The sequence below is a fragment of the Erinaceus europaeus genome, chromosome 4 (assembly GCF_950295315.1).
Source record: "Erinaceus europaeus chromosome 4, mEriEur2.1, whole genome shotgun sequence".
In the NCBI taxonomy this organism is placed as follows: Eukaryota; Metazoa; Chordata; class Mammalia; order Eulipotyphla; family Erinaceidae; genus Erinaceus; species Erinaceus europaeus.
In genome coordinates this window covers 74,907,461-74,920,170 of record NC_080165.1, presented here as the reverse complement: position 1 = coordinate 74,920,170, position 12,710 = coordinate 74,907,461, and the positions used below count along the sequence as shown (strand labels likewise).

General features: G+C 36.5%; 1 protein-coding gene across 8 annotated transcripts in view; it reads left to right on the top strand.

The window, feature by feature from the left end:
• FAM135A (family with sequence similarity 135 member A) overlaps positions 1–12,710 on the top strand; it is a 95,846-nt gene that overhangs the window by 76,171 nt on the left and 6,965 nt on the right. For 7 of the 8 annotated variants that reach the window (XM_007529033.3, XM_060189984.1, XM_060189982.1 and 4 more), the window contains 2 exons: positions 1,709–1,860; positions 6,387–6,497. In XM_007529033.3, coding sequence (XP_007529095.2) covers positions 1,709–1,860; positions 6,387–6,497 — 263 coding nt within the window. Of the gene's footprint in view, positions 1–1,708; positions 1,861–5,703; positions 6,266–6,386; positions 6,498–12,710 lie in introns of those variants that run through there. The other variant, XM_060189985.1, reaches the window with a different exon arrangement.

Genomic DNA, 12,710 nt, shown 5'->3' with positions numbered 1-12,710 from the left:
AGATTAATCTTCCTGCCTTGAATAGTACAAAAAAAAAAAAAAAAAGAATAGTACAGGGAGTCGGGTGGTAGTGCCGTGAGTTAAGCGCATGTGGCACAAAGCACAAGGACTGGCGTAAGGATCCTGGTTCGAGCCCCCGGCTCCCCACCTGCAGGGGAGTCCGTTCACAGGTGGTGAAACAGGTCTGTAGGTATCTATCTTTCTCTCCCCCTCTCTGTCTTCCCTTCCTCTCTCTATTTCTCTCTGTCCTATCTAACAATGACATCAACAACAACAATAATAACTACAACAACAATAAAAAATAAGGGCAACAAAAGAAAGTAAATAAATAAATATTTTTTAAAACTTAGAAAAAAAAAAGAATAGTACAGGGGGTGGGCAGTGCTGTGCCTGTTTAAGAGTACTTATTACCAACTGCAAGTACCCGGTTTCAAGTCCTAGCTCCCCACCAAGGAAAGGGGGGAGGGCCCACTTCACAAGCAATGAAAGTCTGTAGGTGTCTGTCTTTCCCTCTCTCTGTTTCCTTGTCCTTTCTCAATTTCTCTCTGTCCTAATAATAATCATAACAGGGGAAAAAAAGGGAGAAATGACCACTTGGGGCAGTGACTTCTTAGTGCCGGTACCAAACCAAGTGATAAGCCTCGTGGCAATAAAATAAAATAAAAAATAAAAAAGGATAATACAGACTAATATTTATATCAGATTAAGTTTTAGGAAGAAACTGACTCTGTATACCATAGAATATGTTACAATTTTTAGTCTAGTGAAGAAGAGATAAGCAAACTTGTATTTGAAGTAATTTTTAAAAATTGATTTCTGTTAAAAATGTGCAAGGTATGCAAGTATGTCCGGAAGGAAGAGGCTATTTTCTTGTTCTAACTATTCTATTCATTTATAGGTTTTTAAATAGTTTACTAAATTTACTACAGTGATCTTTTATCATTTATAATTTTATGCTAAGAAAATGATGATGTTTGAACTTTTTTATTTACCCACAAAAGTATTTCTTCTTTGACATTGGATTGTCAATTATAGTCAGAAGTCTGATCTGGTTAATTGAGGGCAAGTAGATGCTATCACAACTCTGTCTCAAAACATTAGGAACTTTTCGCCTGGAGGAGTGTGTACTGAACTTCTCACTAGTTATATTTTAAGTCATTATTAAGAAAGCTTTCAATCTCTCTTCTTTTGCTGTGAATTGTTTGTAGAAACTCATATGCCATCTATTACAAACCCATGGTAAAAGGTTCTTTTGATTTAAAATCCTTACTAAAGATGTATAATAATAATTATATAATAATTATATATTATATAATGTATATATTATATATTATATATTATATACAGTATGAAAATGCACATATTTTACCTGTACCTTTAAAAGTACTTCCACTTTGGGTTATAAATCAGAGATTAGAAAAACAGATTTGTAACTTCTCCTAAATTGGCCTTCATAGATCCAATTTCATTATTTTGCTTAAACTATGACTTAATAATGTGTTTGTCTGAGTATGTCTACAGAGGCAGATTTATCATCTAGTCAGTGTATTACTGCTTTCAAAAATGTATTTATAACTAAGTAGTTGAAAGATATGAGTTGAACATTTTAAGTAGAATTTTTGTTTTTAGTATCTCACATCCATGTATAGTGATTTTTGTTTCTAAGGTGAATACTATGAGAGAATTTTGTTTTTTATTTCCTCTAAAGCTTTATTGGACATTCATTGGGCAATTTAATAATCCGTTCAGTGCTTACAAGGCCAAGGTTTAAATATTACCTCAACAAACTTCATACCTTCCTATCTCTTTCTGGACCTCATCTTGGTACACTGTACAATAGCAGTGCTCTTGTTAATACAGGTAAAAACTTTTTTATTATTTCGTATTTTAAAAATGGCATGGGAAAAACATTTAAATACTTAATATTTTCTGATGTTTATTTTACAGTCAGCTTGTCACATACTTGAGATTTTTGTGAAACAGAAAGTGTAGCATTTTGTCATTAATGTAAAATAAACTGATAAGTTACTTCAGAAAATGAATATTCTCATGTTAAGGTTTTTGTCAAAAGTCAAGAGCATTTCTTTCCTTTCTGTTCATTAAACTGTAAATATTTTCAGTAACTGTTTATCACATAAACAGGCTATTCTGACAGTTCCTTTAGTTAAATAACAGATATCTACATTTAATATATTAAGAAGCTATAAAATATTATGTGGGGGGTGGTAGCACACCCCATTAAGCATACATAGTACTAAATGCAAAGACCATGCAAGGATCTGGGTTTGAGCCCTGGCTCCCCACCTGCAGGAGAGGAAGCTTTATAAGGGACAAAGCAAGTCTGCAGGTCTCTTTCTCTCTCCCCCTTCTCTCTCAATTTCTCTCTGTCCTATCCAATAAAATGGAAAAAAACAGCCTCCAGAAGCTATAAATGCATAGTATCGGCACTGAGCCCCAGCAATAATCCTAGAGGCAAAAAATAAGTAAAATAAAATGTTATATGATATGATATGGAATGTTAAGTTTAATTTTCCTGTGAAAAGATATGTGAAGATATATAAGAAAACAGATTCTGAAAATTTTGAAGTAACATTAAAGACACAATTCTGATAAAAATTTATTTAAAATGTCTATTATATGATTTGCCTTGTGTCTTTGTCTTGCCTTGGATGTTTTTTATGAATTCCACTGTGAGAATAAACTAGATTTCATTCTTTCTCTTTTTGCTGAGTCTTTATTAAAATTTCTTAGTTCCATTTTTCTCTTCCATTTCTTTCACTGACAAACTATACCATTTTTTTATCCTTTGTAAAATAATTGGTATAGAGTTAGTTCTTGATATGTACAGTTTCAAAAAGAGAGCATGAGAGAAACTAAGTCCATGAATAATACAGTTTAAATTTCTTTCTTCAGTAAACATTTCCCCAGATAAGCTTACAGTGAACAAATCTAGCCAGTTTTTTTTTCCTCTTTTCTCCTGTTCTCCTTTTTTTTTCATTTTAATCTCATTTTTTAAATTTATTTATAAAAAGGAAACACTGACAAAACCATAGGATAAGAGGGGTACAGCTCCAACACAATTCCCAACACCAGAACTTCGTATCCCATCCCCTCCCTTGAAAGCTTTACCATTCTTTTTTTTTTTTTTTTGTGCTTGGATTATTGTCACCGTTTTTTTTTTTTTTTTATTTTTTACTTAAGAAAGGATAAATTAACAAAACCATAGGGTAGAGGGGGTACAACTCCACACAATTACCACCACCCAATCTCCATATCCCATCCCCTCCCCTGATAGCTTTCCCATTCTCTGTCCCTCTGGGAGCATGGACCTAGGGTCGTTGTGGTTTGCAGAAGGTGGAAGGTCTGGCTTCAGTAATTGCTTCCCCGCTGAACATGGACGTTGACTGGTCAGTCCATACTCCCAGTCTGCCTCTCTCTTTCCCTAGTAGGGTGGGTCTCTGGGGAAGCTGAGCTCCAGGACACATTGGTGGGGTCTTCAGTCCCGGGAAGCCTGGCTGGCATCCTGATAGCATCTGGAACCTGGTGGCTGAAAAGAGAGTTAACATACAAAGCCAAACAAATTGTTGAGCAATCATGGACCCAAAGGTTGGAATAGTGGAGAGGAAGTGTTGGGGGGGGGGGGTACTCACTGCAAACTCTAGTGTACTTCTGCTTTCGGATATATATTTTGCACTTGTTTATGGATAGGCTCTCTCACACAGAAACTGGTGTATATCTAGGTTTTGGGACTTTGTTAGAAAGTGATCCACCTGGGATGGAATTAGAGAATGCTATGAAAGGAAAGGTCTCACCCGAGTAATGAAGCTGAAGGGTTGTCATTCCACACCTGAAGTCTCTGGACACAGTCTGAGCTGAAGCATGTTAAGGTGGCAATTGTGTTGATTAGGTTGTGATCAGCTGATGCAATATTATTTGATATGGATTGGGAGAGGCATGTGGGAAAGTGGGCCCTATCCTAAGGTTCCAGGACTGGGAGAAATATAGGCTCTATAGTGGAGATGTGAGGTTCCTGCTGTCTTAGGGTTCAAGAAGACAATGGATAGTTAATGTTATCACACTATTTGGTAATTGGGTTAACTTTGAAAAGTCCTTTTGTTAGGGTTTGCTGTATAGTACCCAGTATCTTGTAAATAGCTGTGCCACTGGTTGCCTCTGATCTACTTGGTCTAGGCTTTTGAGAGAGTCCACATATCAAATGCACAGCCTGTATATTAAGAAGACTCAGTCTGTGTTTTAAAAACTTCGAGACATACAATTAATTTTCCTCTCTCATATTAATTAACTAGTGATTTATATGACTACACTTTACTAAGAGTGTACATAAACACCATTCCCACCACCAAAAGACTGTCCCATCCCACCCACCCACCCACACCCCCCCACTGGCCCAGGAAGCCGCATGTCTACCCCTTACCACAGGGTTTTTACTTTGGTGCCCTACTTTCAATTTAGTCAGATCCTGCTTTTAGTTTCCCTTGCAGATCTTCTTTCTCAACTTCTGTTGATGAGTGGGATCATTCCATACTCATCTTTATCTTTCTGACTTGAGAAACCCTTTTGCATTGCTGGTGGGAAAACTGGTACAGCCTCTGTGGAGAGCAGTCTGGAAAACTCTCAGAAGGCTAGACATGGACCTTCCATATGATCCAGTAATTCCTCTCCTGGGGTTATACTCCAAGGACTCCATAACACCCAACCAAAAAGAGGTGTGTACTCCTATGTTCATAGCAGCATAATTCATAATAGCTAAAACCTGGAAGCAACCCAGGTGCCCAACAACAGATGAGTGGCTGAGAAAGCTGTGGTATATATACACAATGGAATACTATGCAGCTATCAAGAACAATGAACCCACCTTCTCTGACCTATCTTGGACAGAGCTAGAAAGAATTATGTTAAGCTTTACTATTCTTTAACCCTCTGGGAGTATGAACCCGAGGTCATTGTGGGATGCAGAAGGTTGAAGGTCCGACTTCTGTAATTGCTTCCCCTCTGAACATGAGCGTTGGCAGGTTGATCCATACTCTCAGCCCGTCTCTCTCTTTCCCTAGTGGGGTGAGGTTCTGGGGAATCGGAGCTCCAGGACATATTGGGGTGGTCTGTCCAAGGAAGTATGGTTGGCATCATGGTAACATCTGGAACCTGGTGGTTGACAAGAGAGTTGAAATATAAAGCCAAACAAGTTGTTGATTAATCATGAACATAATGGCTAGAGTAGTGCAGATGGATAGTTGGGGGGGGCCTCCATTCTGTAGATAGCTAGTAGGTATATTTTAGTTATATTCCAAAGGGTCTATGGCTATACAATTTTTTTTTTTTTTTTTACCAGAGCACTGCTCAGCTCTGGCTTATGGTGGTGCAGGGGATTGAACCTGGGACTTGATGGAGCCTTAGGCATGAGAGTCTGTTTGCATAACCATTATGCTATCTACCCCCCCTCGCCCTATTCTCCTCTTTAATACTAGAAGTATTGAAAGTATAAATGAAAATTACACAATATTGGAAAGTAGTCTCCAAGATTAAAGTTTCATTTAATTAAGGGAGACATGGATTGAATAAGGAGCTGATAATTTTTAAAAAGTTAAATATTTAAATTAAATCATATTTATTCTTAGCTAACATTAGCCAATTATCCATTCTAAGAGTTGATTTTTTTTTCCATAACTATGTAATTACCTGTAGACTAAAAACTCAGTGGGCCTACCTGCAGGAAAGTCACTACACAAGCGGTGAAGCAGGTCTGCAGGTGTCTGTCTTTATCTCTCTCCTTTCAGTTTCTCTCTATCCTATCCAAAAAAATGCGGGGGGGGGGGGGGAAGACCACAGGAACAATGAATTTGTAGTGCAGGCACCGAGCCCCAGCAATAACCCTGGAGGCAAAAAAAAAAAAAATCAGTGGGTTGACTTTCCTAATTCTTGAAGGATTTACTAATCTTTGAGTCCCCCCACCACTTCTCACACCCGTTTTTAATATTCACAAATACATCTAAAGGGTAGAATTTTCCCAAATTAACTCTTCATAGAGAATTCCATTTAGTTATAGGGTGAAATACAAATACAAGTCCTCCATCAACTACTATTAAGCCATAGTTAATCTGTGTGTGTTTAAACTGTGTTTAGTTCATCTTTGTAGTGTATTTGTTACTAGAAAATGGAAATAGTTTGCATATATATATATGTGCATGTGTACAAAAATGAACACACACACCCCAATGGCTAAATTGGGGGATATCATTTTTGAAGTGAAAATATACATTTAAATGAGTGATTTTGGCATATGTTTTATATATATATATATATATATATATATATATATATATATATATATCCAGTAGCATTTACATATATTTTTTGTAACTGCCTAGGTCTCTGGTTTATGCAAAAATGGAAAAAATCAGGTTCTCTTTTACAGTTGACATGTCGAGACCATTCAGACCCTCGCCAAACTTTCTTATACAAGCTTAGTAATAAAGCAGGTAAGCAACATCTTTTTAAAAATTAACATGGAAACCTTTAATAATGGGGATTCATAAGGTGGCTTAGCAGTAGAAAATGTGCCTTGTATATGATGCTCTGGGTTTGTTCCCTAACACCTCATTTAGACAAAAAAAAAAACCACCAAAATGTTGCATTTATTTACCATATCATGCTTATCCATTCCCTTGCCATTGGACACTTGAGGTATTTCCGAGTATTGGTTGTTGTATATCATGCTATGGTAAATGTGGATGAGCATATATCTGTTCAGATAAGTGTTTCTGTGTTCTTCAGATAGGTACCCAGGAAGAGAATTGTTGGATCACATTTCCCCAATAAGAAATTTTAAATTTAAAAGAATCACAATAGGGGGTCGGGTGGTAGCGCAGTGAGTTAAGCGCATGTGGTGCAAAGTGCAAGGACTGGTGGAAGAATCCCGGTTCAGACCCCCGGCTCCCCACCTGCAGGGGAGTGCTTCACAGGCGGTAATGCAGGTCTGCAGGTATCTATCTTTCTCTCCCCCTCTCTGTCTTCCCCTCCTCTCTCCATTTCTCTCTGTCCTATCCAACAACAATGACATCAATAACAATGATAATAATAACCACAACCATGGTAAAACAACCAGGGTAGCAAAAGGGAAAAAATGGCCTCCAGGAGCAGTGGATTCGTGGTGCAGGCTCTGAGCCCTGGCAATAACCCTAGAGGCAAAAAAAAAAAAAAGAATAACAATAAAAGACTACTACATAGTAGAATCCAAGTAGAATATCATGAGTGACAGAGCAGTATTCTGGTGTCTCAATGAAACATAAAATTAAAATTTAAATATTGGAGTTAAAGTCAAAGATTATAGTTAAAATATTTGTAAGCATTTTTAAAAGTAAACCTTTAGTACCCGAGGAACTGACTCAACAGTTAGATTGCAGAATTTATACAGGAGACCCAGGTTGCTTGCACCACATATGCCAACTGTATTCTGACCTCACCCTCTCTCTACCTGCCACCTTCTGAATAAATAATTTAAAAATAAAACTTTAGCAAATGAATTATCAAGTTGTCTTTCTGTTGATGAAAAAGTATAGTTCAGGGCCAAGTGGTTAAAATGCGCCCACTATAGTGTACAAGGACTCAGGTTCAAGCCTGCAGAGGGTACTTCATGAGTGGTGGAGCAGGTGTCTCTCTATCTCTCTCCTGTCTCCCCCTCTTCTTCTCAATATCTCTCTCTGCCCTATCCAATAAAATGAGGAAAAAAGGTATAGTTCATTATAACTTCTTATAATGGACTAACACAAAGCTAAGTCATTGGTAGCATGGTAGTTTAATTTTTTCACATAATTGCATTTATCTTTTTATGGGTTACACAACAGCTTTGAAACCATCCTAAAATTGTTGGCACTTTCAACTTAGTAGCAGTTACTATTCAGTTATCCAGTGTATTTTATTTATTTATTTATTTATTTATTTAGTTTAACTCTATATGTGTATGTGCTTTCCTTGCTGTCCTAGCTATTCCCACCGCAGTCCACAAACCTTTTAATAAGCTGGCAAATTTGTATAATCTACAATGTTAATATATTTTTTTTTGTTTAGGCACTTCATCATTAAGATTTTTATTTTTAAGCAACAGGGCTTCCCCACTTAAGGCTGACTTAGATAGAACTGAGAGAGTCAGACATAGAGACAAAAGAGATACTTTCATTGTTGTAGAGGCCAGGCTTGAACTGGGTCACACACACACACACACACATCAAAACAGGTACACTATCTAGGTGAGAGATTTTGCAGGCCCTAGGACTATTTTTTAAATTTATTTTTATATTATAGAATTACATGTCAACAGGGGTTTGAATCCACACCATTCCCCTGACTGTTCAGTCTCCTCACTGAAATCCACCACAGTTCCCCTAAGGTTGTAGACATGGGCCAACCATCTTCTCTACAACAGTTTGCCCACATTTATACATATTACCCCCTTTTTTTTCTGATTCAATCCTCTCTTCCCCTCCAAGCAGTGGCATGGCAACATAGTTACTCCCGTAAGTCTCTTTCCTTTTCCTTCGCTCTCTGGGTGCTGATGCAGCTGGAGTGCAGAGTCCTCTTATCTTCATCCTATCACTTCTCCCCCACTGGGAGTATGGATCAAGCTTGTTTCTGAAAGTAGGAGTTCTGGCTTCTGTAATTGAATTGCTTCTCTGCTGAACATGGGCACTAATGGGTCAATTCATACCCCCAGCCTGTTTCTATCTTTCCCTAGTGGACCAAAGCTCTGGAGATTCAAGGGTCCAGGACACATTCATGAGGTCATCTGCCCATACAAGTCAGGATGGAGTCATGGTAGCATCTATAACTTGGTGTCTGGAAGGTAGCATGACCTAAATTGAGACAAAATGGTTAATGAACAGGAATCAAAAGGTAGGATTAGAGCAGATGAGATTAGGGATTTTAGGGTAGAAGAAAGCTAGGAAATTCATTTTAAGCATGTTCCTGGGGGCACACAACTATGGTAGTTTTACTTGAGTTTGGTAGCTAGCCTGAGATTGGATAAAAATATTGTCTTGAGAGAATGGTGTCATAGTAGAGGAAAAGGGCTAAAAAGTTGGATTGGGACAGAGAGTAACTCCTGCTCTTGAAAAAAAAAAGTCTGTGGCTAAAATTAACTATTTACCTTCATCCACCTGCTCCAGGGCCCATACATATATATTTAGCACCAGATCCTGTGTAACCTCTAATTCCATATTGGTCTGAGCTTATAGCTCATGGTCACAACTAGGAACATTGCAGGCTGCACTTATTTCAGAACCAGTCTTTTTTGATTCACAGGGCAGAATACCCCCAGCCTCCCTTCAGAGGATATATCCCTACTGTCATTGCTTTACGGTGAGGACAAAGTCCTCGAGGGCCGATAAGATGCCACTCTTTATAGAAGTGACCAGTGGTAGTAGAAAGAGGGACTCTTTAGAGGTCTAGGCCCATCATATGTGTATGGGAATCCAAGTATTCCCTAACTAGGCCCCTATAGATGAGCTGGTGTGATATTGACCACATGGGCCATTATTAAGTGGGCCGGTCCCTAGAGCTATTTTTAAAATCACTTTATTGGGGGGTAGGTGGTTGATAATTTATATGACTATTGTCACATGTATAGTTCCTTATATTCCATGATGAGTGTCAGCACCACTTACCATTTATCAAGTTTTCTGTTAAGTATGGTAATATTTCTACATACTACATTTGAAGAAGATACCATTATTAATATTTTACCAATAAAGAAACTTAGTTTATTTAAATTAAAATGCTACTCAGTTTTTCAGCCAGAGTAAGATGATATCTATATGAGATTTCAAACTTCAGCAGTTAAACAGTGTTAGGTTGGTATAACCAGAGGAGAGGTATAGTCTTGTTTGCATTATGCGGCAAATAATAAATTAATAAGTTGGGAGCAAGAGTTTTAACTAATCCTTAAGAAATAACTTGTATAAAATCTGTTCACATTTATTCATAATTATAAATTCAGTAATACAAATATCTGTTTAGATGCAGGAGGTCATGAGTTACATGCTTATTATTTAAACTTTAGTGTTATTGAAGAAATGTTGATTAATGATTGTTATCACAAGAGAACATTTCCCATTTCCCCAAGATACAGCCATATTAATAAATTTCTTTGTACTTTCTCTCTGACTGTCTTTTGCCCCCTCCCCTCTCAGTTTCTCCCTGCCCTACCCAATAAAAGTAGAAAGAGAAGGAAGAAAAAAGAAAAAAAATTGCTGTTGTAAGTCATGGATTCATAGTTCTAGCACCAAGCTCTACCAATAACACTAGCAGCAAATATATATATATATATATATATATATATATATATATATATATATTAAAATCAATAAAACAAAGTTCTAAAATGTACAATTTCTGAAACAATCAAGAAATGTTAAATTTTTTATAAAAAAAAAACATTTGTTAAGTTGAATGGCCTTTTTGTGAACTTAATAAAGAGCTATGTGAAAGTTACTTTTAAGAGTACATCATCTTTTATTAAAACACTAATTAAATTTGTATAGCAACTTTTAACTACAACTAGAATATATCAACAACTTACACAGTTTGGTCATGGCAAGCTAACATCTTAGCATTTAGTATCAAAGTAAGGAAAGCAAGAAGGAACTAGAGCAATGTAGAGGTAAGCTGTACACTATATGTAGATTAGGTGATACCAGTTGTATAGTAAGAATTGCAGTAGGGTTAAGAACCATAGGCTCTCTTGCATTCCATCATGAGGCTCAAAAATAGCCAGATAATCATTGTTGGAAGTTTCAAAGAACAAATATCCTTACTTCAAGGTCTTTCTAAAAACATCTGCTTAGGATCTTTTCATCAGCCTTTGAATTCTGACAACTAAAACATAATAATTAAATCCCCTGTTGTGCTTCTGTGACACAAACTGATCTTTTCTTCTAGTAGATTACAGAGGTGCTTAATAATAGGTATCACTTGATTTGTAAGTAACATTTGTATTTAGTCTCTGGAAGTGTGGGACAGAATCAGGAACAGCTAATATTTCAGGATGTGATTTCTCTGGAAAGTATTTAAAATAAATGAGTAAATTAAGACTAACTTAATGTATATTATATATATATATTTGAAGCTATATAATACATATATATAAATACATATATATATAGCTTCAGATATATAAATTTTCAAAGTATAGGGTTTTCCTGTTTTCAGTACTATTAACATCTGGTCTGGATAATGTTAGTCTAGGGTTGTCTTGTTAGCATCACTGACTTCTGCACACTAAATGCCTCTCTTGTGGTATGACCAAAAATGTCTTCAGATACTGCTAAATGTCCCTTATAGAGTAAAATACTTTAGTTAATTCCAGAGAGTAAACAGAAGGAATTAGTGCATATTATTGGGTTTTAATTGGACAGTTTCATTCCATAAGTAGGAAAATTTTTCCCAAATTAAAGATTTTAAACAATAACAAAAAAAAAAGTTTAGGGATTAAGTAAAGTACTAACTTGAAAATCTGTAGACTATCTCATCTTTGAGCAGGTAGAATCCATGTCCATATAGACAAGATAATATAAAATATAAAGCTCCTCAAATAAACAATGCAGCAGATTTTTTTATATTAACAAACATTAACTCAGATGAAGTACTTGTGTAATTCCGATCAGCATTGCAACTCTAGAACCTACCATCTTTCACATTTCTCTAACCAGAACTAGTAGGCAAGGAATTAAAACCAAAAGATCCAAGAGATTTTCTAATTTGTTGACTTGGGTATTGGCTAATACAAAGAGCATGCAAAAAATGCAAAAACACATTGTTGTTAAACAACTCACATTAAAACAAGCTAATTACTAAATTTAAAAATGCATTCTCAGAGAGCCAGTGAGATAACTCATCTGGGAAGGCACCTGTTCTGCTCTATACAGGACCCAGATTTTAACCCCCCAGTATACCATGTTAATACTACAGTATTAGGACACTGTGATGTCTCTCTCTCTCTTACTCTCTGTGTCTGAAAAAATCAGTCTAGTACAGTGAAACTTTGGCAACAACAAAAAAACATTATTAGTATACAAGAATCAGTTTAGAAATATCACAATATCGCAATGCCGAAATAGCTCAGTTGTTGGGATAGCATTAGACTGAAGAAATAGAACAATATGTATTACAATATGTAATATTGTATGTAGATACAATTAGTATCTGAGTCTTTGACTTTCTTTTATTTCATTATGCTGAATCTCAGTTAAAGATTATCTTAGAAGTCTTTATTGGGGGTGGCAGTGGTACAACCAGTAAAGCACACAAGTTGTAAGGATTTGGGTTCAAGCCCCTGGCTCCCACCTGCAGGGGGGAAAGCTTCAGGAGCACTAGAGCAGGCTGCAGGTGTCTTTCTCCCTCTCCCTCTCTCTCTCTTTCCCAGTTTGTATCATAAACAAAAATATAATTTAAAAATTAAAAGGAATTTTTTAATATTTTATTTATTAATGAGAAATATAGGAGAGAGAGAGAGAGAGAGAGAAAGAACCAGATATCACGCTGGTACATGTGCTACCAGGGATTGAACTCAGGACCTCATGCTTGAGAGTCTAGAACCTTAGCCACTGCACAACCTCCCGGACCACTAAAAGAAATTTTTATTATATAACTAATCTTTAAACTTCCCTTATAGGAATAGTCATCACACATTTTTCAAATCC